Consider the following 25,269-nt stretch of genomic DNA (forward strand, 5'->3'; position numbering starts at 1 on the left):
AATATTTTGTTTTCACTCATCTGCATCTCGTGTTTGGATAAAACGCAAAGTCTCAGAGTGAGAGCAGGGAATGACCTTCCCGGGAGGGGAAGGAGTAACTCTGCCCTACATCGAATGGGTTCTTCTTAAGACGAGTAAACGGCAGTAACTCCCCAGCGCCAGAGATCGTTCCTGAAGTTTGGGGAAGGACGAGTAATGGCACTTCTGAGGGCTTATTGCTTGGTCATGCTAATGAGGAGCAAAGCCAGTCTAAAGAAGACCTGCTGAAGACAAAGCAACTAGTAAGTTTATGATTGAAATACTTGAAGTTCCTCAGTGCTCAGACTCACCCTGGCTATTCCAGGTTTTTTTCCTGGCCACCTGCACATCTACGGCAGCTCCCTCTTCACCCTGAACAGTGAAGGCTGCTGTGAACATTTGCACAAACTTCAAAATTTCTAAAATGTCCATCTTAATTAATTTAGTTGCATCCATGAGGTTCAGTGGTAGGTCACGGCATCTGGGAGATTTCCCCTCCGGTCCTGGCGGAGCGGAATTAAACCAGGAGAAAAATGCTTAGTGACTCAGGATGACAACTGTGCTCCTAAAGACTTATGGAGCTCCTGGCCGAGCAGTTGGCTTGCCAAAAACCTGCTGTTAACAATATCCTTTGGATTCCAGGGGCCCAAATCAGCCGTCTGCGAACCTGACTGGCTTTTAGCAATTGATGTCCTTGCTGGCCACGGGCATTTGCCTCCGTCAGTCAGGGCTGCCCGCTCCGGCGCCTTCCTCCCCTCCTCCCTGGAGCCGCCGCTTCCTCCCCGTTTCCAGAGGAACCCGCAGACCCGTTTCTGCAAGGCGAAAGGCGATGTTTGCCGTCACGCCCGCGAGCGAGGCCGCCGCAGCTCTGGTTCGGTGCCCGTGTCTTCCTGGAGTTGCCGCGCGGCGGGGCATAAACCGCTTCACCCCCCTGGGCCTCCGCTCCCCGGCTGCGGAGGGGGCACCGGGGCTTGCTCGCCTCGCGCTGCTCCCGGGGAGCCCGCGTGCGCCGGCGGAGCTGGGATGCAAGTGCCTGTCTGTAAACAACTGGGCTGGAAACGTTTGGGCCCGTAGGCTGGGATGGGCGCTGGGAGCTGCCCCGGCTGTTGCATAACCCGAGCGGTGATTTTTTAAAGGAATGGGCTGGTTTCATTAATGGGGGTGTTTCATAAAGAAGCGACACATCCGACTAGAAAATACCAAGCGAAAATAAATGCCTGCTGTATAGGAACTAAGCATCATTTCCAATTATTTCTTTAAAACAGCGACCTGCAATCTTTGGGCTGAAGCTTGTACCACCCCAAGGCAGACACCGCTCCGGATTCCTCCTTTCCCGTGCACGGCGTCGTTGCGTTGCCTCGGGAGAGGCTGCGAGGAGCCGCGGGGCCGCGCGCCGTCCGAACGGCGAGCCGCCGCGGCACTGCGCCCCGGCCGCCGCTCCTGCCCGCAGGAGCCTCCGCGCAGGAGCCGAGGGGTCCCTCGAGCACCGCCAGCCCTGGGCCGTGCCACTTTGGAGCGGCCCCGGCTGGGACAGCCCCGGACTTGGAGAGCTCCGGGGGTGGCTCTGGCCGCAGCCGCGCTAGAAACGGGAACGCGGGGCCGAGCGGGGCCCTGCCTGCGCCGGGAGCAGGTCGCGCAGCGGAATCGCTCCTCCGAAGAGACGCCCGGCACCGTGCAGGCCGGGGGGGTGCTGGCACGGCTCCTCCGCGTGGGAAGGTTTCCAAGCCCTTACCTAATCTTTCCCTCTCTCCCCTCTGCAATCTCCCTTACTCCTGAACATTTTTTTTTTGAAGTGAAACAATGAAATCACATTTTTTTTTTGGCTAGAAGCGAAGATCCAGTCAGTGTGCATCCTCGTGAGGGCCAAAACGTACCCCGTGAGCACAGCAGGCTGCGAGAGCTGGTCCCCCACACCTGCAAATCCTGCAGGATGGGAGCAACATCAGCTGCAGTCGCTGAGGGGCAGGTGCACCACGCCGGGGGAATGCAGGGGTGCCACCCAGAAGGGGGGTGCACCTCGCAGGGGGGATGCCTGGGTGGGGCGATGCCTGGGTGCCACCTTGCAGTGGGCACGGATGAAGCTTGCAGGGGGAGGCACAGGAGCAAGGACGAACTTTGCGGGGGGACGCCCGGGAGCACCTTGGGGGCGGGCATGGGGCGATCGCCTCCGCTCTGCGGGGGGATCCTCGGCGGGGGACGCGCCCCGCAGGAGGGCGGGCCGGAGCAGCCCCCCAGCCCGGAGCGGGGCCGGCCGCCCCCCGCCGCTTGCACCCGGGAGAAGCCGAAGCTTGTCGGGGCGGGGGGGTGCAGCCCGCCGCCCCCTCTGCGGGCCGTGCCGGGCGCGGGGCTGCGCGTCCCTGCGGCAGCCGGTTCCCTTGCAGGATGGCGCGGCACGGCGCGGCGCGGCGCGGGGGGGGGACGGGACACGGGACACGGCGCTGCCGCTCCGCGCTGCATGACTCACTACGGAGGAGCCCGCGCCGCAGCGCGGCGGGACGGCTCGGCTCGGCTCGGCTCGGCTCCGCGCCGCGCACGGCGATTCTTCCAGAAAGCCGCCAGGCGCAGGGCGCTCGTATTAAAATAATAATAATAAAAATAATAATAAGAAGAAAAATTCCACGTACGCCCAGGGAGCCGCGGCGGCCCCGCGCCCGCGCAGCAGCGCGGGGGGCGGCGGCGCGCGCTCACATGTGACCCCGCGCACCAATGCGGGCGGCGCTAGGGCCCCGGGGACCCGCGCCCGGCGCCGCGGCCCCGCCGCACTATAAATGCCTCTCCAAAATGCAGCGCAGCTCCTTTCTCCCTTCCCCGCCGCTCCGCGCCCCTGAGCCGCCCCCGCCTCGCTGCCTGGCGGGTCCCCGGCCCTGCTGCAAGCCCCGCTCCCCCCCCTTTTTTTTTCCTCCCTTCCCCCCCCCTTTTTTTTCCCTCCCCTCTTTCTCTGCCTGCTGCCCCCCGCCTGCGGCCGGTTTGCATGCATTGTCTGTCTCCCAAGATGGTTTGTGAGACTAAGATTGTGGCGGAGGACCATGAATCGATGCCAGGATCCAAAAAAGATACGATCATTGTTTCTTCCTCCCAGATGTGGCCCTCTCTGTCGGGCTCCCCCTCTTCCTCCCCGGCTCCTCTGAGCGCTGTGAAGGAGGATCTCAGGAAAGACAACGTTTACATACGCGAATTTCACCCTTCCGAGCAAGAGGTGGTGCGCCGCATTTTCTACGAAGGTATCATGGAAAGGATCCCTAACACGGCGTTTCGCGGGTTAAAGCAGCAGCCCCTCACTCAGCTGCTCTACGGGCTCCTGGCGGGTGAGTAGGGGCTCGCTCCGGGGGGAGGGAGGGCTGCGAGCCAGCCCCGCGCTGCGGGAGCCGCCGCGCCGCAGCATCGCCCGGCGCGGGCGGGCGGGCGGGCGGCCGCGGAGCCGCAGCGCTGCGGCGGCCGCCGCCGGGGTGGGGGGGGGGGGGAGGGGGAGCTCCCCGCGTAGGTTGCGCGGCCGGGCGGATGGGGGTCGGGCAGAGTCGTTTTTCCAGTTATTCCGGGCCGGGGGGAGGTGGCTGGGAGCGGTGCGCGGTGCGCGGCTCGCAGCGCGCTCTGCGCTGCCCGGGGAGGGGGCGCGCAGCGGGGCGGGGGGGCGCGGGGCCGCCGCGCTCCGGCGTTGCCTGGAGACAGCCGGGCCCGCGTACGGAGCGCGCCCCCCCCCTTCCGCGTGGGGGGACCCCGGGGCGGCGGTGCGTGCCCAAATAGCCCCCCCACTGCAGATGGCGTGCCCCCCCCCCGGTCGCAAATGGCGTGCCCCCCATTGCAAATGCCCCCCCCCCATTGCAAATGGCGCGTCCCCCCATTGCAAATAGCGTGCCTTCCTCCCCCCCACCCCAAGTGATGCCGCCCCCGTTGCAAATAGTGTGCCCCCCCATTGCAAATGGTGGGTGTCCCCTCCCCCCCCCCATTGCAAATAACGTGCCCCCTCCGCCGCAAAGGCTGCGCCCCCGGCCGAGAGCAGGCCGCAGGCGGGCTCCCCTCGCCCTTGTCCGTGCTGGCGGCGGGCAGGTCGCACCGCCGTGTCCCCCCCCCCCCCGTCCCGCCCCCCACGGGGCCTGTGCGGGGGGGGGGGGAGGAGCCGCGGCAGGTGACGTGGGGCGCCCCGGTTTGGGGGTCCCGCCGCAGTGTGCCCGGCCCCGAGTGGAAAGGCTCCCCCCCCCCCCACACACACACACGCACCCCACCGGTCAGGGCAGTGGGGAGCTTGGGGGGGGGCGGGCCGGGATTTGGGGGTGCCGAGGCCGGCGGGGTGGCCTCGCCGGCGGCCGCCCGCTTCCCGCTGAGCCGGGAGCCGCGGCGGAGCGGCGGGGGCGCGCGGCCGAGCCTCCCCGGCCGGGGCTCCCCGAGCATCCCGCGGCGCCGCCGCTCGAAACGCTCCGCCTTGCAACCGTGAATCGCATCGCTCACGCATACGTACCGCAAACGTGCGTTCTGTGTGCGCTTTTTTTTTTTAAGTAATTTTCTATGAGTCTGCATTCCGAAATCAACACTGAATTCTCTTTTCTGACAGGTGTCGTTTATTTCTCTTCCTTATCTCCATAGTAATGTGCTTTGTGGTGACCAGGTCCTTCCTGCTGACCTGCTGCTTGCCCGTCTTGCTGATGGGCATGAGGTACTACTTCAGCAGAAAAGTTATCCTCCACTATCTCGACTGCGCCCTGCACACGGACATGTCCGACATCGAGCAGTATTACATGAAGCCGCCAGGTGAGCGCGCGCGGGCCCTGCAGCCCGCCGGCCCCCAGCCCCGCGCTCGCCTCCGCGGCAGCTCTCGGGCCGCGCTGAGCCTAAACCCGCTCTTTCTCCCCTCTTTTTGGCGTATTTTTTTGTTGCAATTTTTTTTAAGATGGGCGCTCAGCCCGGGGCGGAGGGGAGGCCGAAGGCCCCTCGCGCGCAGCAGGCCCCCTCGTTCCCGCGCGCTGTTCGCGGAGCCCCCTCGATGCCTCGGCGCGGAGCAGCCCTGGGAAGGGATGAGTGTGCGCGTGCGTCCGCGCTTTGTGTAAGTGTAATATCTAATGCTAATATTTGCCTAGCGAGCTGTAAAAGGGTCTCTTGCAGGGTTACGAAGGAACCACTCTCGCAGGATTTGGCAGGCGGGGAAGGTACCGTTTCCCTTCTCGGGGGCTAAGAGCCAGCCCGAGGGGGTGTTTGCAGGGTCCCTCCAAGTGGCCTGGGCTCGCAGGTGGCTATTTGTGGTTGCTCGGTGCTAGCAGCGAGCCGGGCGAGCAAAGGCAACGGCCAGCAGCGCCGTTGGGCTTCCTCGGAGTAGCTGCTCTTCATGCGTGTGTGTGACCGTGATTTCCCTGAATTGGTGCTGCCGCCGCCCAGGCGTGACGGACCTTGCTGGGGGGGTCTGCCCGGTCGCTTAGGGAGTGCACAGGAGAGAACAGGGAATACTGGAACCACAAAGTTTCCTTTTCTGATGTGCAGTTTCCAAGTTTTTCTAAGATTATGTTCGTCCTGTAATAAAAACCTCAACGCGTCTGAAGTGCTTTCTTCAGATCTTGTTTCCCATCTTAGTGCCGATCCTGTGCAGCTCTTACTGCAGCTCTTACCTTACTGTATGCAGATGTTGCATTGAACTTAGGGTCTGTTTTTGTAAAAATCAGCCAATTTGTGGCTTGTGTGTAGCTTGCGCATCATTAAAAACTCAGACTTCATTAAAGCTATTGCCACAAAAATGAAAGAACTTAAGCAAAACATCTGAAAAACATCATGCACCTCTGCAGTGAGGTTAGCCAGTGTGTTATACTGGAGAGAGTAATAGGGAGCTCCGGTAGAAGAACGTTTAATCTTTCATCAATGCTTAGGATTTGCCTGGTCAGGGTTGAGGGCAGGGATCAAAGTGACCTTGTTTATAACACTGCCCCTTGTAGAAAGTAAAGAAAACACGTTCGAAGGAAGGGTGAGGAATGCCCTCGCTTCCTTTAAGGTCAGTGGCGTAATCCAGTTCAGTTGCGTTGACACCATGATTGAAAGCATTGCGTTGCTTCTGTATGATACCTTAGAGGGCTTGTTGCAACTCTGGAGTAAGTTGATGGGTTTAAATTTATGACAGAACTTAATCAAGTGTAATTAGGTTTCAGCTATGCCTTAAAAAGCAGATTCAGGGGATCGTTAGCACTTGCTCAATGTTCTTGATGGTGATAGCATTAAGCAAGTTGGTTGAGTTAGGCCAGTTAGTGCAGTATCTGTCCATTTGGTGTGGAACAGTGTGGGGCGGCTTCGTTTAGCTTTGCAGGAGACCTGGATGCAGTATTTTGCTCCCTCTTCCCCCAAAATACAGGTGTCAGGTCTCTTCCGTTGTAAGATACCACTATAAATATAGTCAGCTTGGAAGAGCCTTGAGCTTTGAAACTTGTGTCGTCTGCCTGAACGTATTGAGAACAACCATCGAAACGCCGTCTCTGCTCTGCCGCCCCTGCCCGAAGGAGGGAAGTGGCAACGAAACGGCCTCCCGCCCCGAACTGTCACCTCTCCCGATAGCCAGGCGGGCGTTACAGGTGGCCGTGGGGCTGAGAAGGGCTTGTCCTCCCAGGCCACGCGTGTGGCTCCAACTTGGGCACTGCTCAAAACTCTCCCCGTTAGATACTAGGGAAGAGACTGCTGATCTGGGGTGTCTTCTGCAACGCTGTAGGGCTACTACTGGCACCTCTGGAGTTAAGTTGGTGGTAATGAATTAAAACTGGGTTTAAGTCTGTTGTCTTTCTCAAGCAAATATTCCTGCCCTGCCCTCAGGCTCGAGAGGCTCATGAGTGAATCCGGGGGAGGCCGAAGCAGCTGAGTGGGATGTAGCGGAGTGCACCTTGAAAGCAGATCTCGGCCTTACCCTTCATCTGCTCGGGAAGGTGCTGCCCACCTTGCCTGCAGCGCCGTCGGGGAGTCCTCATTTATGTACCCAAATGTTTTTCCTAGCATGGAAGGTGGGAGAAGGTGGCATTTCTGGGGAGGGTTTAAGAACCACTGGGTTTTGTGGGGACCTGCAGCATGGTCCCAGGGCTTCAGATGCTGCTGCTGCTGCTGTTGGTCACGGTTCTACTGAAGTCTTGCCCTTGGCAAACGCGTGCCCGTGCAGCCGCTTTGCAGCGCGGCCCTTGTGCTAGCCAGGAGTGGCACTGCGGGGAGCATCACCAGCAAATAGCCTCCAGTGAGGCAGACGTCGATAATGAAGAAATATTTTAACTGCTAAAATGGATCATTTTGGGTCATTTTGGCAAAGCACCCGTGTGGGCTGCAGATCAGTTTAAAAACAACGACCGAAAGGACTCGGTTTGCGGTAGGATTTGGCTCCCTTGGTTTGGTCGGGAGTCCCCACTGCTGTGGTGGGGACGGGAAGCCCCTGTTTTGGTTGCTGCTCTGTGACTTTTGATAGATGCTTTTGGTAATAACGGCTAAGCTTGATGATTAGTATTTTAACAATCCCTTATGCTCTTGACAGTATACTACGTTATTTTTTTTTTCTTTTGCAGTTTTTCTGAACCACTAGTCTCAAAGTTAGTTATTGTTTTAAATTTTGTCCACGGGGTTTTGTATGAGCTGAAGAATAGGTGCTGACAGGTGCCTCTGCAGAAGCATGTTAGCCAGAATTCAATTTTTTTTCTCCTCTTGCCGTCTTACCCTTACGGCAAGGATTTGGCGAATGCTTTGGCTAGCGTTTGGTCGTAAGCTCATGGATTGCCTTGAAATTGCTGTTTTGCTGTTGATTTTAAAGGATTTGTTTGTATGTTGAGTTCTGTGCTCAACTGAGGGCTTAAAACACAAGACTGAATGGTTAAAACACCCTCTTGAGCACAACGTAAAATTTTCTCATTTAAGAATAGCTCAGTGGAAACTTTCTGGATTTGAGGTTCCCCCCCCCCCCTTCAAAGACAGCAAAAACAGGCACTGGGGCAGTCAAAAAGAAAGGAACTGGATAATAGTCTTAATTGTCAACCAGAGTAACTTAAGACTCTAGTAAACAAAAATAAAAAGAAGAAAATAGTTTTAAATAGAGCCCAGCCTCTTGCATTTCTCTACGCAAATAAGGGTAGCACAGCTGGAGCGTCTTTTATAGTCTGATGATTTTGACGACTAATCAGTTTTTACAGTGTCTCCTCCAGCGTCTGTCGCAGTTGGTTGCTTGGTGCATTTCAGATTTGGTATTGCTTGGTGTATTGGAGACTCTTCCACGGTCAAGATCTCAACTGGAGAACTGAGGGAAAACAGGGCTCCTGGCTCCCGATAGGAAACTGCTGCTCTCCAAAATTGGCTGAGTTAGGGCTTTGGCTGACAAACTGTAGCAAGTCCTTCGGTGGCGGTTTAAGATGCTCTTTCACGCAACTCTGCGCCCGCTGGCTGGTGCCTTCGCAGGGTCTGCTGGAGGTGCGTCCGTGTCGCTGCAGTTCGTGGCACCTCGTGACTGTCTCAATGGCCTTCCCCAGAATTTTAAAACTTATCTTGACTGTATCAGGCTTTCCTCTTTTCCAGGTAGTGCCACCATGTCAAGCAAACGTGTAGTGACACCTGCATGGGACTCTGCAGAAACAGCCGTATTTTGGGGGTTACGAAAGGTCTGCTTTAGTTTAACATAATTTTACGAGGAAAACTGCTTCATTTGAGCTGAAATAGTCTCTGCTTTCACTGAAGAAAATCAGGCATTCGTGTGAGCCAGGTCAGTGGAGCTGATGCAGCAGGGCAAAGATGGGCATCAGCAGTGTTGAAATCAAGAGCAGCACTTGACTTGGCAGTACAGGGAGATGGCACTCTCAACATGCCCATCGAAGAGGGCTCTGGGGATGTTGAATGGAGAGGAGATGTGTGCCTCAACCCTCCTCGTCCAGCCTGGTGGTGGGCAGAGCTTTCCCTTGCCACCATGTGAGGATGTGGATGCAGAGGTGGCATCATTGCCCCAAGCGCCCTGGAGTAGGACTGTATCCCAAACAAGAGGGGCTAGAGAAAGACTGCACATGAAGATTCAATTCCTCCTGCTCTTGGCTGGGCGACGCAGTGCGCTTTTCTGAGCCGAGCCCATGGGAGGGCTGTCCTGTGCCATTTTGTTTTTTGGCAGAGATTTCAGAATCACATCCGTCTCCCAGAATGACTCCAGCTGAGATGAGGTCAGAGTCAGCTGGTCAGGATGAGATCAGCGCTGCTCATTCCTGTTGAGGTGTTCATTATTTCATATCTTTGGTGGGACATTCATCTAGGTAAAGAGCAAGCATTTTAATGAGTTGTACATAGAAGCTCTTGGATTGGTGATTTTATAGCACGGGAACAGAGTTTACATTGGGGGAGTTGAACTTGGGTGCAAAAGAAGATGGATGTGAAGTTGTGTGATACCTACCAAACCTGCTCAGCTGCTGGCAAACCTTTGGGGCATGTGTTGTTTCAGCAGTCCTGCTTTTCCTGGTCACACTTTGGGTCTGCATGGCACCTAGTCATTTTGGGGGTACCGGACTGTTGTAGAGAGTGCCTGGAGTAGGTAAAATCCAGGGGCCACCCTAGGAGGAGACCTTGGTTTTCTGTGTTGCAGCTAAGAGCTCCCTGTGCTTTGCTAGCAGCTGTGCTTTGCCTTGCCTTGCAAAAGGAGAGGGTTTCTCCCCAAAATGGAGCTCGTCTGCTTTAGCTCCCTGCAAAGCTCCTCTTGATCAGCCGCAGTGCATCCAAGTAAGCTGTTGGCACGTTGGCTCGAGGTGAGGTAGAGCTCTCAGTTGACTTGAGGAGCTTGCTTTCAGCTCCTAGCGTGGATCAGGGCTTGGCTCCGGTGGGCCTGCTCGCCTCACCGCTCCGTGACACGAGGAGGGGGCCGGGGTGGGTTTGAATCCCCTGTGGCAGAGGGGGAGGTGACGGAGCCTAGTTCTTCCACATTCTGGGTAAGGCAGAGGCAGCTGAGCCACCAGATAAGGGGGGACGAGGCTGCAGCTGATAACATTGTTCTGGGAGAGCAGAGCTGCTCTTGCTTGCTCTGCAAAGAGGGCCGAGTCACCTGCCTCCAGGAGAGAGCTCGGGGCTGCTGCTTGCCCGTGGAGGAATGTGTTTTCCCAGGCCCTGCCCAGGTTGTCCAGGTTGTCCGTGCCCGAGAGGCAGCAGGAGTCTGAGGCGTCTATCAAGCATTTCTTGTTGGCTTCTGCAGCGCGCTGAGCTCTGGGCCTGCCAGACTCCTGAGCTGGCTGTCGTGAATCCTGTTTTTTTGTGCCTGTCTCTCCATGCCCACTGTATGGGGTGATGAGGAGCCCAACATGGGGCTTGGAGTTGGCTCTGAGGCAGAAAGCCCAGAGGAGAGGCTGTGACCTTATCTCAGCCTCCTGAATCATGGTGGTGTTTCCCACCGGGGCTGGGAGTTGGCGATAGGTCTCTTCCTTGGACAGCCAAGGGCCTTCCTGCAAACATCTCCTATGGTGGCACCCCTCTACGTTCAGGGAAGCTGCCTCAAGCAGTGAGCTGTGCAAATCAGGGACTTCCTGCAAGGCTAGGATTAGAGAGTTTTAACCTCTGTTTTAATCTATAGTGGAAAGTGTATTTAATAATAATTCTGAAAATTTTTCAGATGCGGGCCTCTTATCAGATGGGCAAGCGGTGATGCTACTGCTTAGCAGTTCCTGGTTGGTGTCTGTCCCAGATTTGTTGGGAAGCTTTAGGAAAAAGAGTTCCTCTGTTCCTAAGAGTTAAGGATGTGTTCTGTCCATCATTGCTGATCGACCAAAATCTCTGTATTTTTCCCTTTGAATCGTGTAAAGCGTCTTTAAGATCAGGTTCCTTCTCCCCAGACCCACCCCCTGGGACACGGTTTGGGCCCGTTGGCTGGCCCGTTTCGTTTGCGGATGAGCCTCGTCTTCCACCCGCAGAGCCCGCCCGGTCCTGGTCCCGCCGGCGCTTGGCCACGGGGTGCGCGGGGCCGCGCTGGCCGGGGCCGGACGCCTGCGCGCATCCTCCTGGAGCCAAATCCCCGGGCAGGACGGCGTCCTGCGCACGAGCGCGATCAACGCGTTCGCTTGCGGGCTGCTGCAGCCGCCGCTTCGGTGGGAGCGGGAGCGCGAGCCCGCGCCAAAGCCTGCACGTCTGTCAGCCAAAAACAGATCTCGCTTCAGATCCACCAGCTTTGGCAAGTTGCCACGTGAAAATTAGATTAAAATGCATTTTGTAGTAAATTCTGCAGAGTAATGTAGCCTATTTTTTTCCACGTAGTCGAGAACTCACTCTAAAGGTAGTCTATAATTGGCGTGATTGTCAGTTAATGCAGCAGTATTTAAATTAGTAGCCATGACTGGATGGATATGATGCTTGGAAAAGAGCAGAAAGCTCCGGATGCAAGGTATTAGAGTTTTAAATAACCCCGGTACACGCGAGTGCTATTAAGTAATGTGCAATACAAGCAGTAAAACACTGTGTAAGTGGAACATCAGTAGTTTTTCAGACATAGTGAGTTTCTCAAGACCTGCAAACACAAGCAGTGCAGGGACTTACCAGCGCTAAAATGGCAGGAGCATCAGGCTCTGCTTTGATCTGGCTTTCAGCAATTTTTTTTTTTAACATTTTCTCCTATGTCGGATGCTTTTTCATAATACGGCTGTGTCCATTTCCTCCTCACGGTCTCAGTGAATAAATCCTAAGAAGGAATATGAGATTTTTCTCCTCAAGTTTAAATGCAAATTTATGCATCTTTTAAAGGGTGTTCAGCTCTTTCTTCCTTCTGTCAGCTGCTTCCTTAGTAATGGCCAAGATTTAAAATTACCCTGAAGCATGTTTTGGGGCTGGATTTTCAAAATAGCCTAAACTTAGGCTTCACATTAGGTATCTAAATCGTGGCAAGATTTGTAGAAGTATGAAGCTCTGAGCCCCTCTGACACTGAATCTTGAATTTAAGAGCATGAGCTGCAAATCTCCCCGCTAGAGAAACGCGCTAGAGGCATTTCGCCACCTAGGATTTTTCATAAGGATCAGCGATTAGGGCTGGTGCCCCACAGAGTGCGCAGCTGGATGCCTAAATACTTCAGAAATGATGGGTCGGTGTCAGTCTGCATCGTAAGGCTTGTAAAAATTTGAAAAAAAATTACCCAAAATTCTTACATGATATGTGATAGCCTGAATACATGGCCTAGTTTTCAATTTTTTTTTTCCAAAATTTCTCCCAATTTAAAATAGTGGATTTTGAAGAAAGGAAAAAAAAAGTGCATTTGATCCAATTCATGTTTTTATTTGGGCGTGCTGTATCCAGGCGCCTGGGATGGGGGATCGCCCTGCCCGGCGGGCGCTTGCCGCGGGGCCGCGAGCGCGGCGGGGTGCAAGCGGGAGCCCTCGCGGGGCGCCGCGGCCGTGGCTGGTGACCTACTGGACGAGTCATTTTCTTCTACAACTGTTTGATGGATGATTCAAAGGTTTGTTTTTTTTTTTGATACAGATATATGTCAAATATATAGAATAAATATGGGATAAATGTGTTACAGACGTATTTTTAAATAGCTGCGTGGGATATTGCTGTTGAAAACTGGGTTTGCAATGATGCAAGAGCTAATAGAAAAATATAATGCATTAGTCTCACATCAGTGTATACTGCTCAAAACGATCGCTAGCGAGTGATATTTTTGTCACTTAAAATTTATGTACTGCTTCTAGCATTTATCCAAATGGAAAAACTGAAAACCTGAGGTTTTATAAGAAAATGATTTCTCAGTTCAGGAAATGGAAAATAAAAGAAAACAGCTTTGATCCAAACTAAGCTGATTTACTCTTCCCTCTGTGTTTTTTTTTCCCCACAATAATGAACCAAAAATCTCCATTTAGAGTTGAACGTGGTACTCTCTTCGGCCCTAGATGAAATTGGTGGTGGTGCTGTAGGCTTTCGAAGGAAACGCCGGCTAGACCCGGGATGCTTTACGAAGAGCTGGTTGCGGTAGAGCCGGGAGCGCAGATCCGCGGCGAGCGCCCCGGGCGCCGCGCGGTCCCTGCCCGCCCCATCGAGGAAGGGCCCCGCAGCCGCCGCCTCTTGCACGTCCCTCATCTGTCTCCCCACCTGGGTGGCGGTGGCGGAGGGGGGAGAAAACGTTTTGCCCAAAGGCAAATGAACTTCTGGTAACAGGGTTTCTGGCAGCTTCTCCGAAGGGTCGGACCCGCGTCGCGCTCGGATGCGTCTGGACAACGTGGCCTGTCCCTCTTTTCCAGCCTGTGTCTATAAAGCCCATTCTTTTGATTTTCATAGGAGATATAAAATCATTATTGCAGTCAGACTACAGTGGGAAAAATCAATTTGCTGAGATCAGGGCTTTTCTGTTCTTTTTTTGGAGGTGCCAAATCTGTTCGTGCTCTTTGGAAGTAGCGAACAGCGTCAGAAACGCTGTATAACACTTCTGGTGGGAATCCAGGGAAGACCTAAATACGTAGCCCTTCAATTTAAAATAACGTAAGTAGTAAAACTTGCAAAGAGAAGCTTTTGAAAATAGACTGTTTTGGAGCACCTGCCATTTTTAAGCACCAGCCAATTTTAGATGCTGCTTAGTTAGAGAGCAGAGCAGTGAAAGGATGTCAGATGTTCAGCTTCTGTCTGCTTAGCGGCAGTTTTCTCTCTCCTGCATGCGTGTCTGAGTACAGAGACCTTTCCTGGAATTTCATCATTAGTGGTGGATTTTCTTAAACAAGAGAGATGGCAAGGATGGGAAGTTATTTTAAGGAAAGGATGGTAATGAGAGTTCAGGTGAGTTTTTAAAAATCAAAACGGTTTAAAACACTTCTCAATCTTTTGTTGCCTGTGAAGTCAGATTTGCTTAATGGCTATGAAAATATACAATTTGTTTCTTTTTTTTTTTTTCTTTAAACCTGCGAGTGTTCGGTGGGAAGCATTGCTCTATGCCTCTTGAGCAGTGATTTTCATTGGGGAATAAGCCATCGTCAGGTTTTACAGGGCTTTTTTTGAGACACTAGTCCTCTGAAAAGCATCAAAGCATCTGAGGAGAGTCTTAAGAAGTGGGAACACTTTTCGTGGAGAGCTCAAAAGAGGATTCCAGTGGAATTCTTTTTTTTAAAAAAATTGCATTTGCAGGGATGGAACTTGGAGCTTGGCTAAAGATGCAGTGATGTGTTTGCTTTAACTTCATGATGCGCTTAAATCCCTAGTCTTTCGCTGGGAGTTTGGAGTATACTTTGGGGCACCCTGCAGCGCAGGGCCGAATGGTGTCGTGCCCTTTGCAGGGAGTCTGTGGCGTTAACGGGAAGCACAGAGCTGGAGCAAGCCGCTCTCGAGTCTGCTGTGTGCGCTCGGCTGTGCCTGTGAGATGAGCTTGGTGAGGACTTGGGGGAAACTGGTGCATCAGAAGGAAGAGTTGCCTCATCCAGGAACCTGCTCGTGGCAGGTACTGGTAGTTATGTTCATTTTGCCCTATTTTTGCATCAGGTGTGGGGTTTAGTGTTGCCTTTTGGTTTCAGGAAAATCACCGAATTCTCCAAATGTTGCACTTCTGCCCAGGTTCGTGTGGTTTTGCCTATCTCCTGGCTAGGGTGCTGCTCATGTTAAAGTTGATCTTCTTTCAGCAGTTACTCAGTGGATGAGCGTGCCCTGGCTAATAATGCGCTGCATAAAAGTATTTGCTTTCACTAGCTCTGAACGTGCTGCCCTGCAGTTCCCAGGTGTTGCCTGTCCGCGTGTGAAGCGAGGTGGCGGTCAATTAGTTGCTCCACTGATTATTTTACAGTTCTTGTTCAAATCCGGAGGTCTCATAGTTTGTGTTTGGGCTGAGACCGTGGGCAGTAGGACCACACTCGAATGGATGTTGGGTGGGTGATGTTGGTAGATGGTCATCATGGGAGATCTGGGAATAACTGGAGTGGGTTTGTGTTGCGACTTTTTGGCTGGAATGGTCTCGTGCAGCAATATGAGGAACAGGCTTTGTTTTGAGATGGAGAGATTTACACATGTAACTTTGTTAGTTGCATCATCCACAGCAGGTCCATTTCTGTGCCCAGCCTGACAGATGTTCATGTATTTATGGACGCAGAATTTTCTTTTGATGCCATGTTGAATAATGTGCCAGTTTGAGCCTGGATGTAGTAGAGTGTGGTGGAATTACACCCAAGACGCGTTTGCCTTAATGTACTGAAAGAGCAGCATAGCAGCACGTGGTTTTTAAGGAGAGCCAGCGTCCAGGTGTGGACGTGCCTCCTTCGCTGGAGCATTGCTCTGGCTTTACGTGGCATTGGTTTGCTCACAGTTAAGACTGAAGGAGCGTGTGCTGGTGCAGGTGCTCACGGCTGCTTGGTGGAGTCAGTAGCACGGTGCAGAGCACTGGCAAGCGGAGGCAGACAGAAAATACCAAGGCTCTCTTAAGGGCTTTTAGGGACTTTCTGTTTTCATGAGTTACGTGGCAGAGAAGTGAAATGTTGCCCAAGTTGTTTGCGTTGTGTCCCTGGCGTATAATACCCCTAACAGTGAGGGGGGTGAAAAAAGCACTTTGTTGTGACATAAGCAGGTGGAACAACTGAAGCAACCTTCCACCAGGGCTAGTTTGGCTGTGTTAGGTGTAAATATAACAGTTCTCCAGGGATTAAATATTTGCAGTGAATCTAGAAAAAGAGAACTGCAGGCAAGGGTGCTGTGAAGTTACTGTGTGGGGCCGAGGGCAGTTATCTCAGGGAGGTGATGCCTGAGGAAGGACGGTATGGGTAGATTCAGAGGTTTCTCCGGTTATTGGAAAAAGCCTGAAAACACAAGAGAGGTTTTCCTTCTGGTCAGCAGTTGCATTCTCTGCAAGCTGAAGCATCAGTCTGACCCAGCCTCCAGTGCTGGATGCCACAAGCACATGGAAGACCTCCTTTCCAAGGGAAAGGCCATGTTTTTTGGCATGGTGCAAGTGGATTTTTTTTTTCTTCATTACCTTCCATGTTGGGGTGACTGTCTTCCCAAAGGTAGTGCATTGCCTGGATTGCAAAAGGGCAGAGAGGCAGTTGGCTTGACCAGAGGAGCCTGTTTCTCCTTTCTCCTGCTCCTTACCCAGAGGTTGGGAACAGCTTTGACCCACAGATTGATCCCGGTGAGAACAGTCCCTCGGGGGCTGGTTTGGGGAGGACCGGGGGGCGTGCTAGGAGCCGCGCTCCATCGCCGCCCCGATTCCTCGCCTCTCGAACCCTTCCCAGTCTATTGCAGTGGATTTTGGGGCCTCATCTCAACGTTAGCCTGGCAGGCTGGGACTGTTAGCATGCCGTGATAGGAAGGGGTGGGTTGGTCCCGGTTGATTTCTGACTGGCTTCCTGTGCCCTGGGAAAGGGTGTGCGTGCCTGGGTGTGCGCGCAGCACCGTTGCACACGGCTGTGATAGAAATAGGAATTCATTGCTTGTGCTGAATCGGTGCCTTGAGCCTTTCCTTACTTTTTCTGTCTCTTCTGCTTTGAGTAACAAATTCCTCACTGTAGTTCCAGAGAAACTGTAACTCCTGGCTGCAGTGTTTCACTCCAGCAGACTACTAACGCAGCGGGAAGTTAGAGGGTGGGGAGGTTTGATCCGCTGTGTTGGTAACTGCAGGGGATCCCTGTTTCGCCGAGGGGGCAGCAGCGCCCCGAACCCGCCAAACGCCCCGCAGGGCGCGTGCGGGCCGGAGATGCCCGCCCGCGGCCGCGCGGGGAGGTGCAGCCGGACGCTCCCAAACCCTCCCTTTACCCCCCCCCCCCCTTTTTTTTTTTGGTCACTTCACTGGATTAAAGCCAGCGACTCGCGTGTTTGTTTGAGAACTGGTCAGCATCTGCGGCAGCCCGCACGGGAGCCCCAGCTCGCGGGTGGGAATTTTATCCCGCAGGATGACGTTGGTTTCCTGCCGGGTGTTGCCCGTCCCTGGCCCTCCTGAGGTCTGGCGTAACCTTTCTTCGTGCCCTCGGAAGCAGGGGAAGGAATGTAATGTAGTGTGGGCCGGTGGGTGGGTTGGTTTTATTTTTTTTTCCCCCTCATTTTTTAGGTCTGTCGTATTTTAAATACGTAAACGCGTTTGAGATTTAGGTGGGCGATCTTGCTGTGGTGTAGGGGAGGCCCCCTGGAGCTCGTGCCCGGCCCTGGGCTTAGAGAGGTCGCGCGTGGGCCGCTGCGTGCCGAGGCGCGATTACGCCTCGCCCCGCGGGCGCACCCGCCGTCCTGGGCTGGCTGCGGTGGTCGCTGGTGGGAGAGGGGCTCTCCCAGAGGGTGACTCGCCTTAAAGTTTGATCTCTCCTAGAGAGGCGTCAAACTCCTTCGAAGTCCTTGCAAAGATCGGAGTTTCATTTATTATTTAACCTTAGGTAAATGTAACGTCGGTTCCTCTCTTTGCCGTGAAGCTTTTGGTGAAATGACTGGGTAGATATAGGCACTTCTATTGAACAAGGGAGTCCGGACTAAATTTAGACCAGATAAGTAATGATAGATGGCTAAAATAAGATCACTTCTGTCCATTTGCTCTGTAGATTTGTGTCTAGGCCAAGTGCTAAGCCAAAACAAAATCATTTGGTGATTATTGCTCAGCACCTTTTTACAGTAATGCACATGAAGTAAAAGCCAACCAGTAAATAATGAATTCCAAAACATCCAATAATTCTAGATTTCTCCATTTTTTTCAGTATTTGCAAGTGGAATATGCTGTAATGCCAGTTCCTCACCTTTCAGAAAGCAGTAAAGCCAGATAGTGAAAGATTGATTTGGAAGATGGGGACCAAGTGTGGACAACGTACAAAAGTACAAAAGGAGCTGGCTTAAAAAACAACCAGCAGCACATTTTATTTTGTAAACTAATTTAACAGGAAACTAACTGTAACGGCAGTCTTCTGGAGCTGCTGTGGGAAGGATACAGGCCAGCAAAGCTGGCAGAAGAGCTTGATTTCTTTTCTTTTTTTTCCCCCTTTTAAACTCCTAACTAAAGAACGGTCTAGACTCCAGAGTATTGGTTTACTTAAGGTCTGACTCTGCAATTTATAGGGTTAGTGAGGATTTTTGGATGCATAGGAAATATCTACTCTGAAAGTACTTTAAACTTTTCTTTTTCCTCAGTTTGTGCAGACCAGTCCATTTTGCTTAGCAAGCCACATGCAGATTTGGGAGTCGCCGTGCAGTCAACACTGAGGATAACACTGGGCCTAAATTGCACATTCTGGTCTTTATCCGCTTCTTTTAAGCTATTTAATTCTTTGCTGACTGATAACAATTGCTCCTGTGAAAAAACACAGCCGCTGTCTGAAGCTGATTTCTCCCGATGACTTAGCAGATGGCAGCGGCCACACTGGCAGTTTCTTGCCCTTCTTCTTCAGTAGCAGTGAGCAGAGCTGATGCGTCAGATACGCACTAATAAGGGTGTTTCTAATCCTTTATAACTGCTTCTGCAGCTTCCTTGGGCAGTTGCTCCGCGTTCACCTTGTTGCACTCTTTGCCTTTCAAGGTGCATCACAGCCAGCAAGAGGCCCCAGCACGAGATTTAAGTCCCGTTGTTAACGGAGCACCTCTGTAATGTGCTGGAGATGCGCCGTTGCCCTCTCTGCTGCCTCCGCCCCCGTTCCTCCCTGCCTCACCCAAAGCCGTTCCTGCAAGGCGCCGAAGGCGTCCTGGGGTTTTGCCGCGCTCCCGCGGCGGTGGCACGGGTGGGCTCACGCCAGGCCCTGCGGCACTGAAGCCTGCTTGAAAAATGAGACGGTGATGTGCTGACGTGGGACGCGGCCGTTCACGGGCCAGGCAGCGGGGGGCACAGCGGCGGGTCCCCCGCGCTAGCTGTCTGCCAGCGCTGGAGGTTCAGGGTGGGGACAGTCTTTCCCGGGCTCGTGAGTACAGCTCGCTCTGGTGCTGCAGATCTCCAGTCCGTGCCCTGATGGGGGGAAACCAGCGTCGGATCCTCCAGCGGTTTGGGGAGGCTGCTAAAACCCACCTAACTGCTGCGCTGGTTTGTCCGCCTCTTCCACGGGGCAACGGCGTAGAAGGGTAGCAAGGATGGAGAAGACGGCAGATGGAGCCCAAACTGCCCCCTTCTTCTTGCGCTGCCCGCGGACGTGGGCGATCTCATCGTCCTGCCTCCGGCACCCCGTCCGTCAGCGTGGCGCTGGCCTCGGCCGGCGGACGCGGCTCCTTGCCCCCTTCCAGCAGGGATTCCTGGTAGCAGGGCAGCGGGCCGTGCCCGGGGCACTGCTCACGGCAAGGCAGGCGAGCTGCAGCCCTTCTGGTCTCCATGGGTGACTGCTGGGAGCGTGGAAGGGGCAGGAGCTCGGGCGCGGGAAGATGGAGGTAGAGGGAGATGCTGTGCTTCATGGACGTGTAAATCCACGCCTGCGCCGGTTGGTTGAGCAGTTGCAGCCCGTCGCCGGTGCAGCTGTTGTGTCTGTCCTTGGCCAGTCTCTGCACCCGAAGCATTTCCAGTCAGACCAGAGACAGGCATGCCCGAAACTCCTCAAACTGGCAGTAGGCATTTTACAGCCCCAGAGGAGCCTCTGCTCTCTGTTGACGTTGATTTAACTTGGCTGCTCCATCCCTCGTTTCACGGAGAACGGAGGGGAAGGAGGGAGGACAGTTGCCTCAAGTAATGAGCTCCTCCGTTCCCTCTTCAAAACCCGTACGAGATGGAAGCTCGAGGTGGCTTAGCATCAGAAACGTGTGGACCAGGGCACGGGGAGCCGAGGTCAGGGACTGTCTGCTTCCCACCACGGTACTGCCTGGTGCTCGCTTAAAGCTATATAATTAGCTCTAGTGGGAAGAGAGGAGATGCACTGACCTTTGGGGCTTTTTGCCTGGTCATCAGTAAATAAATAATAATCCCACAACCCTGGTGTCTAGTGTCGTGGGGTGTTCGGTTCCCCACGTGCTGCCTTGCTTGCACCGCCCCGGTTTTGCAGAAAGGGCCGCCGATCTGCCCCAGATCACAGCAAGGGGTGGCAAAAGAGGCTGCACATGAGATCCCAAGGGCAAATATTTAAAGCTTCGTGGTGTTACGGCATGCTGTGTTTCCGCTCTCCTGGTGTTTCTGTGCGGCGTTGCCGCGTTGGCCGTGTCACGGTACGACAGCGGGTTGTGCGTCCTCGGGAGCAGTTTGGGTCCTGCTGACTGGGCTTTGCAAGCCTGGTGGTTTTGGCAAGCTTTTATGTAGGTCTATGAGTGAGAGAATTACAGGCCCTGTCCTGTGGAAAGCACAGAGGTCAACTTCTTCCCTTTGCCTGGCCCCTGCCTTGCAGACCAAGGAAGATCTTGGCTGGAAGAGGGAGAGCGCAGCAATGAGCCGAGGCTCTCCTGCCGCTTCCAGCGATCACGCAAAGCCATGTGTGGGGGCTGTGGGCAGCCTCCATCTCCTCCCCCCACAGCTCAGACCCACCAATTGCATTTCTGCTGAGGCTATGCGTTTGCAATTTTTAATTTTGGGGCCTGGCTAGAGTCCCTGAGATGATAGTCTCAGATGGTGTTGGCTTCCTTTGCTTACCGTGGCCAGTCCTTAGAGGATTTCATAGCTCCAGTGAAGGCACAGAGGAGTTTACACACCTTCACTTGGCTTCACGAGCTCCTTATAGTGGTAACAGCTTCCAACTGACCCCACTGGCTGCTGTGTCTGGGTGATACTCTCAGGATATTGCACTGGACAGCTTTGAGCTGGGAGGGGAATCGCTTGCATCTGTGTAGCCATGACAGGATAAAGCAGGGATGAAAAAGGATGAAAAGCATGGAAAACATGCTAAAAGGGATGTTGCCTTTGGAGATTGCCTGTCTGTCTGGAAATGACATGCTACAAGGAACTATGGAAGTCACTGTCTCCAAAAGAGGGAGAATTTCTTTCATTTTGATCACAGCACAAGCTGGCGGCACCTGCTCTGTGTTGTCAGCCTCTCATTTATTTGGAGGGTGGGAGGACGGAGAAAAGCATTTGAAACCAGCTTGCCTGCACCCAAGTGCACGTTCTACACAATGAAAATCGGTGCGAGACTGTAGGAGCTTTGGGAGCCAGCAGTGCTGCCCTTGAAGAAAGAGGGGGAAAATGGTCTGATTCAAGAGTGAGATTTTTGGAAATGCCATATATTGAGCTCCCACTGAAAATACCTTCCAGTGGGAAAATACCTAGACCCACAGAACATCATCGCCAACACTTGGTGGCAGTTCCAGGAGCAGACCTACCACCTGTCCAGCTCTGAGACATGAGTGATGAGTTCTCACCTGGCTCAGCACTTGGACCAGCTTACTGCTCTGGCGCAGGGTCCTGCAGGGGACCCAGACAGATCTTAAGAGACATGCGAGGCTGTCCATTGCCTGTCAGCAATGCTTGCAGAGTGTGGTCACCTGCTTCTGGGGCTGGTGGAGCTTTACTTGCTCTTGTGAAAGTCAAGGAGGAATTTAATTGAAAACAGTGGATTTTAAATGTATTTCATAACGTGAGTTTTCTGTCATGTTATTGAGGTACTAGAAAGAGCAAAGCACAGCTACTAATTCCTAGTTTTCAGAGTAGCTATCCTTGAACCCTGTGAAGAGACGTGAAGAAGCTGTAGGAAACAGCTATATTTGATCATGTAGGACTTGAGATGATGGGGAAGGCTGACGTCTAGTTTTCCCCTCCTCTTCCAGCAGTCTTCTCTGCTGTTGCTTTTGGCTTCAATCTTTCCACCCATCCACCCACTGGCCCTTTATTCACCAAAGGGTGGTGAAGAATTTGCACTAAAAATAAATTGAGTTTGTTTTCACTCACCAGCCTTGTCGGCTGCGTGGGGGAGAGCTGAGCAGCTCCTGCGGGGAGATGAGTGCTGGGAGAGGAGGTGTGTGGGAGCAGTCATGGCAGCTGTGGCTGTGTCCTGCGAGCCCGTGGACAGGAGTGTGGTGTCATTGCTCTGGGACGCCCTGGCTCGGGACGCGTGGTGGCAGACAGCTGTGGGAGGGCACAGCAGGAAGGAGGGGGATGATGCACAAGGGCAGCCCGCAGTGCAGGAACACTGTGGGTGGGATGGAAGAACACTCTCTTCTGGTCATAAAAAGTTGGGAATCAGCCCTAAATTTGGAGCAGAAAGAAGCTGTTGTCAGGTGTGCTTTCATGCTCCATGTGCCATCATCTGAGGAGCTGTGTCAAACCCTTTGAGGTTATTCTCCTTTTAGCGTGGATTTCTTTGGGCAAGTACTTTGGCTCTTTGTGTGCACAGTAAAATGCATCTCCAGTGATGGTCTCACTGGACCAGGAAGCTTCACAGTGGTAAAGCCTGAGTTGATAGACAACTACTTGTTTCAAGTTACTGGTTAGTAAGCTGGTATAGTTTGTTGCCAAGGTATGGAGCGATGTTGTTGAAAGACAGACAACCCATAGAGGAGTGTAGAAAGATAAGATAGGGCAGCTGGCCTCTTGCCATCCCAGATATTTGAAATAACTTTAAGGAGGCAAGAGATAAGGGAGCCCTGGCTTTGCTTAATCTCCCAACATGTTTTGTAAGTCCTGTTTATTCCTTGGGACATCTCTCTGCTTCGCTTATAAGCACAGCTAACCTCCTAGTGCAAAACTTACCCCAGTGTTCATATCTGCTCTCCTTTGTCCTGTGCCTATTTGTATGGTAAATGGTGGCGATGCTCTGAACGGGCCTTTTCGGAGGAGGGTGTTGCTTTACGGAGCTTGCCTAGGAGCTATCTCTCCCTGGGCATCAGCTCTAACAGCAGTGGCCCATCAGGCTGGCCCCCTTGGAGATAAGGGGAGAAAACACTTGTAGGAACCAAGGCAACTTCACTAAATCTGTGAAGCGTGAACAACTCAAAATTGCCTTGCTCGTTAGGCAGGTCACAACCATTTTGTGGTTTATTACAGCTTTTACCTGTGCATTGCTGAAGCCCAAACTCTGACCTGAGTGACTGGAGGTCTGAAGGAGCTGAGTGAGGTGGTTTCCCGTGACGGTGGTCCGTACGGGCTGCTCGGCACGCTCTGCTCTCCCAGGGCTCCCCTTTAGCGTGCTGGGACAGTCGTGGGAGGAGGCGTTTGGGGGTCAGGGCAGAGAGTTGCAAAGAGACTGGATGCTTAAACTGGAGAAAACCCAGTTTAGTAACAGCTGGTGTTGCCTTGCCCAAAACCAGGACGACCTGGACCCGGTGCTGGCAAAGGGCCTGTGTGCAGAGGCAGTCTGGGCATGAGCGGCATGGAGATGTCCAAATACCCATACAGCGAGCACCCCGTACTCGCTGGGAGGTGCCCACACACCTGGCGCGCGGAGGGGAGGCCTCAGCGGTCCCATCCACAGCTGGGAGATGTCCTCTGGGAGAGAGCCAAGTGGTGAGGGCCTCGTCTTTGGTGGGACCCTCCTGCAGAAAGGGCAGGCAGGCAGCGGGAGCTCGGCGCGAGGCATCTGGGAAGAGCAGACCTCCTGAGCGACTCTTCTTGCAGGGTCGAAAACCGGAGAGGGGATTGGGCCAGAGCGAGCGGAAGGAGGGATTTGGACGTCTGTAATGATGAGGGATGGAGGGAAGCGCAGAGCACGGAGGAGGCAGAGGAGGGCCAAGGCAGAGGCCTCGAAGGAGGAGGACTGGAAGGGCAGGGAGGCTTGCAGCTGTCCGGGTTTGTGTTTATCTTTGTGGCTGGAGAGGAGAAAACCTGAGGAGGCCCAAGGAGAACCTGCGGAGCTGCAATGGGCTGAACACGAGGGTTTGCCCCCGGGGCCTCCCCCCGCGCGCGCCAGCAGCAGATCCCCGGCGGCCGGCCGGAGGATCTGGCTGAGAGCAGCGATGCTGAGAGCCGGCGCGGACGCCCGGTCCTCGGGGCTGCCCGCGCTGGCGTAAACGGGAGCCGCGTGCAACCCGCGCTGCCTGAGCAGGTGCGCCCAGTCCCGTGCTAATTCCGAGCGTTTCACGCGCCGCGCGCACCGGGGCATGTGCCAGGCGCTATCGCTTTTCACGTTAAACTCAAAATCGCTTTAATTAAGCTGTAAGTAAAACCCCAGAAGGCGCGCGGGGTTGCCGCCCCGCCGCGTGCAGCGGGGCCGGCCGGCCCGGCGCTGGGGCTGAGGCGCGTCACGAAGGAGCGCAAAGAGCTTGGAGCACGGCTCCGAGTCCCGAGGTTTGGGCGGTGTTCGTTCGTTTTAAATGGCTGGGTAGACCTAAAACTAGAGGAAACGCGGTGTTTTCCCGGCGCGGGGAGCCGTGCCGGGCTGGTTCCCGCGGCGGCACGGGGTCACGTCCGGTGCCGGCGGCTCCACGCGGTGCTTTCTCTCCCGCAGGCTCCTGCTTCTGGGTCGCCGTCCTGGACGGCAACGTGGTGGGGATCGTGGCGGCCCGGGGCAACGAGGAGGACAACACGGTGGAGCTGCGCCGCATGTCCGTCGACTCCAACTACCGGGGCAAAGGCATCGCCAAGGCCCTGGGCCGCAAGGTGCTGGAGTTCGCCGTGCTCAACAACTACTCGTCCGTCGTGCTGGGAACCACGGCCGTGAAGATGGCAGCCCACAAGCTCTACGAGTCCTTGGGGTTCAAACACGTGGGCGTCGTTGAACATTACACCCTCCCGGGGATGACGCACTCCTTACTAGAGAGGATGTTTTTCCAGGTTCGCTACCACCGCTACCGCCTGCAGCTGCGCGAGGAGTAAAACCCAACCAAACACAGGCGCAAAGGGGGGGAAAAAAAGGAAAAGAAGAAAAAAAAAACAGAAAAATTATTTTTCTCCTCTTCCTCCCTGCCCCTCGAAAGTAATAAATTGCCCATCTATTCCTCGTCGCTGTTTGTTTGCCCAGCTCCTCCTCCGTTTTGCTCCCTCCCGCCGCCCCTGTACAGAGCATCGCTTCCCCCCCCTTTTTTCCAGATGTAAGATAACATAGTGACACGTTCATAATAGTGCAGAAATATTACTTGAATGCAGTTTTCAGTATTTCTCGCACCAGTTAGTAGAATATGCATCCGTCCTACCCTTATTTACCAGTTACTAGTTTTCAAAGAAAAGGCGGAGAGAAAAACTAGACAAGCCAACCCAAGCAGCCACCCCGCTTGCTGCGATGCATGAAGAGGAGGCGCGTGCCCGCGCTCCGCCGCCCAGCCAGCCCTGGCCTTGCACTTTTTCTTTTCTTTTTTCTTTTTTTTTGGGGGATGTGCCTCATTCTGCCAAACGTCCGAGGGAACCTCGGTGCATCCAGTATAACCGTGACTTTGCTCCGTCCTCATCCTCCTTCCTAAGCCAGCAAACAGACTCGAAGCATTTGAACGCTGAGCCCCGTTGTAACATAGCGCGAGGCGAGATCGAAGCTGCGTCGCCGCCGCGCGTAGCCTGCGGGCCTGGGCCCCGCTCCGCATGTGCGTTGGACTTTCTCTTTGCTGCCTTTTGGGGT

The 25,269-nt window shown here is 54.1% G+C and overlaps 1 protein-coding gene across 1 annotated transcript; it reads left to right on the forward strand.

Moving 5' to 3' along the window:
• Window positions 1-2,851: 2,851 nt before the first annotated feature.
• Window positions 2,852-25,269, forward strand: NAT8L (N-acetyltransferase 8 like). Its single transcript, XM_062574637.1, has 3 exons — window positions 2,852-3,323; window positions 4,597-4,761; window positions 24,169-25,269. Exons 1-3 carry the CDS (start codon window positions 2,990-2,992, stop codon window positions 24,534-24,536), a joined length of 867 nt encoding a protein of 288 aa, XP_062430621.1. The 5' UTR covers window positions 2,852-2,989; the 3' UTR covers window positions 24,537-25,269.

This window comes from Rhea pennata, chromosome 4 (genome assembly GCF_028389875.1).
Source record: "Rhea pennata isolate bPtePen1 chromosome 4, bPtePen1.pri, whole genome shotgun sequence".
Classification (NCBI taxonomy): Eukaryota; Metazoa; Chordata; class Aves; order Rheiformes; family Rheidae; genus Rhea; species Rhea pennata.

Bases quoted from the DNA above. Each gene is read 5' to 3' on its own strand.
- NAT8L (XM_062574637.1), top strand. From the start codon at position 2,990: ATGCATTGTCTGTCTCCCAAGATGGTTTGTGAGACTAAGATTGTGGCG. The intron at 3,324-4,596 runs GTGAGTAGGGGC...TTATCTCCATAG, and splicing joins GCTCTACGGGCTCCTGGCGG to TAATGTGCTTTGTGGTGACC. The intron at 4,762-24,168 runs GTGAGCGCGCGC...TCTCTCCCGCAG, and splicing joins GTATTACATGAAGCCGCCAG to GCTCCTGCTTCTGGGTCGCC.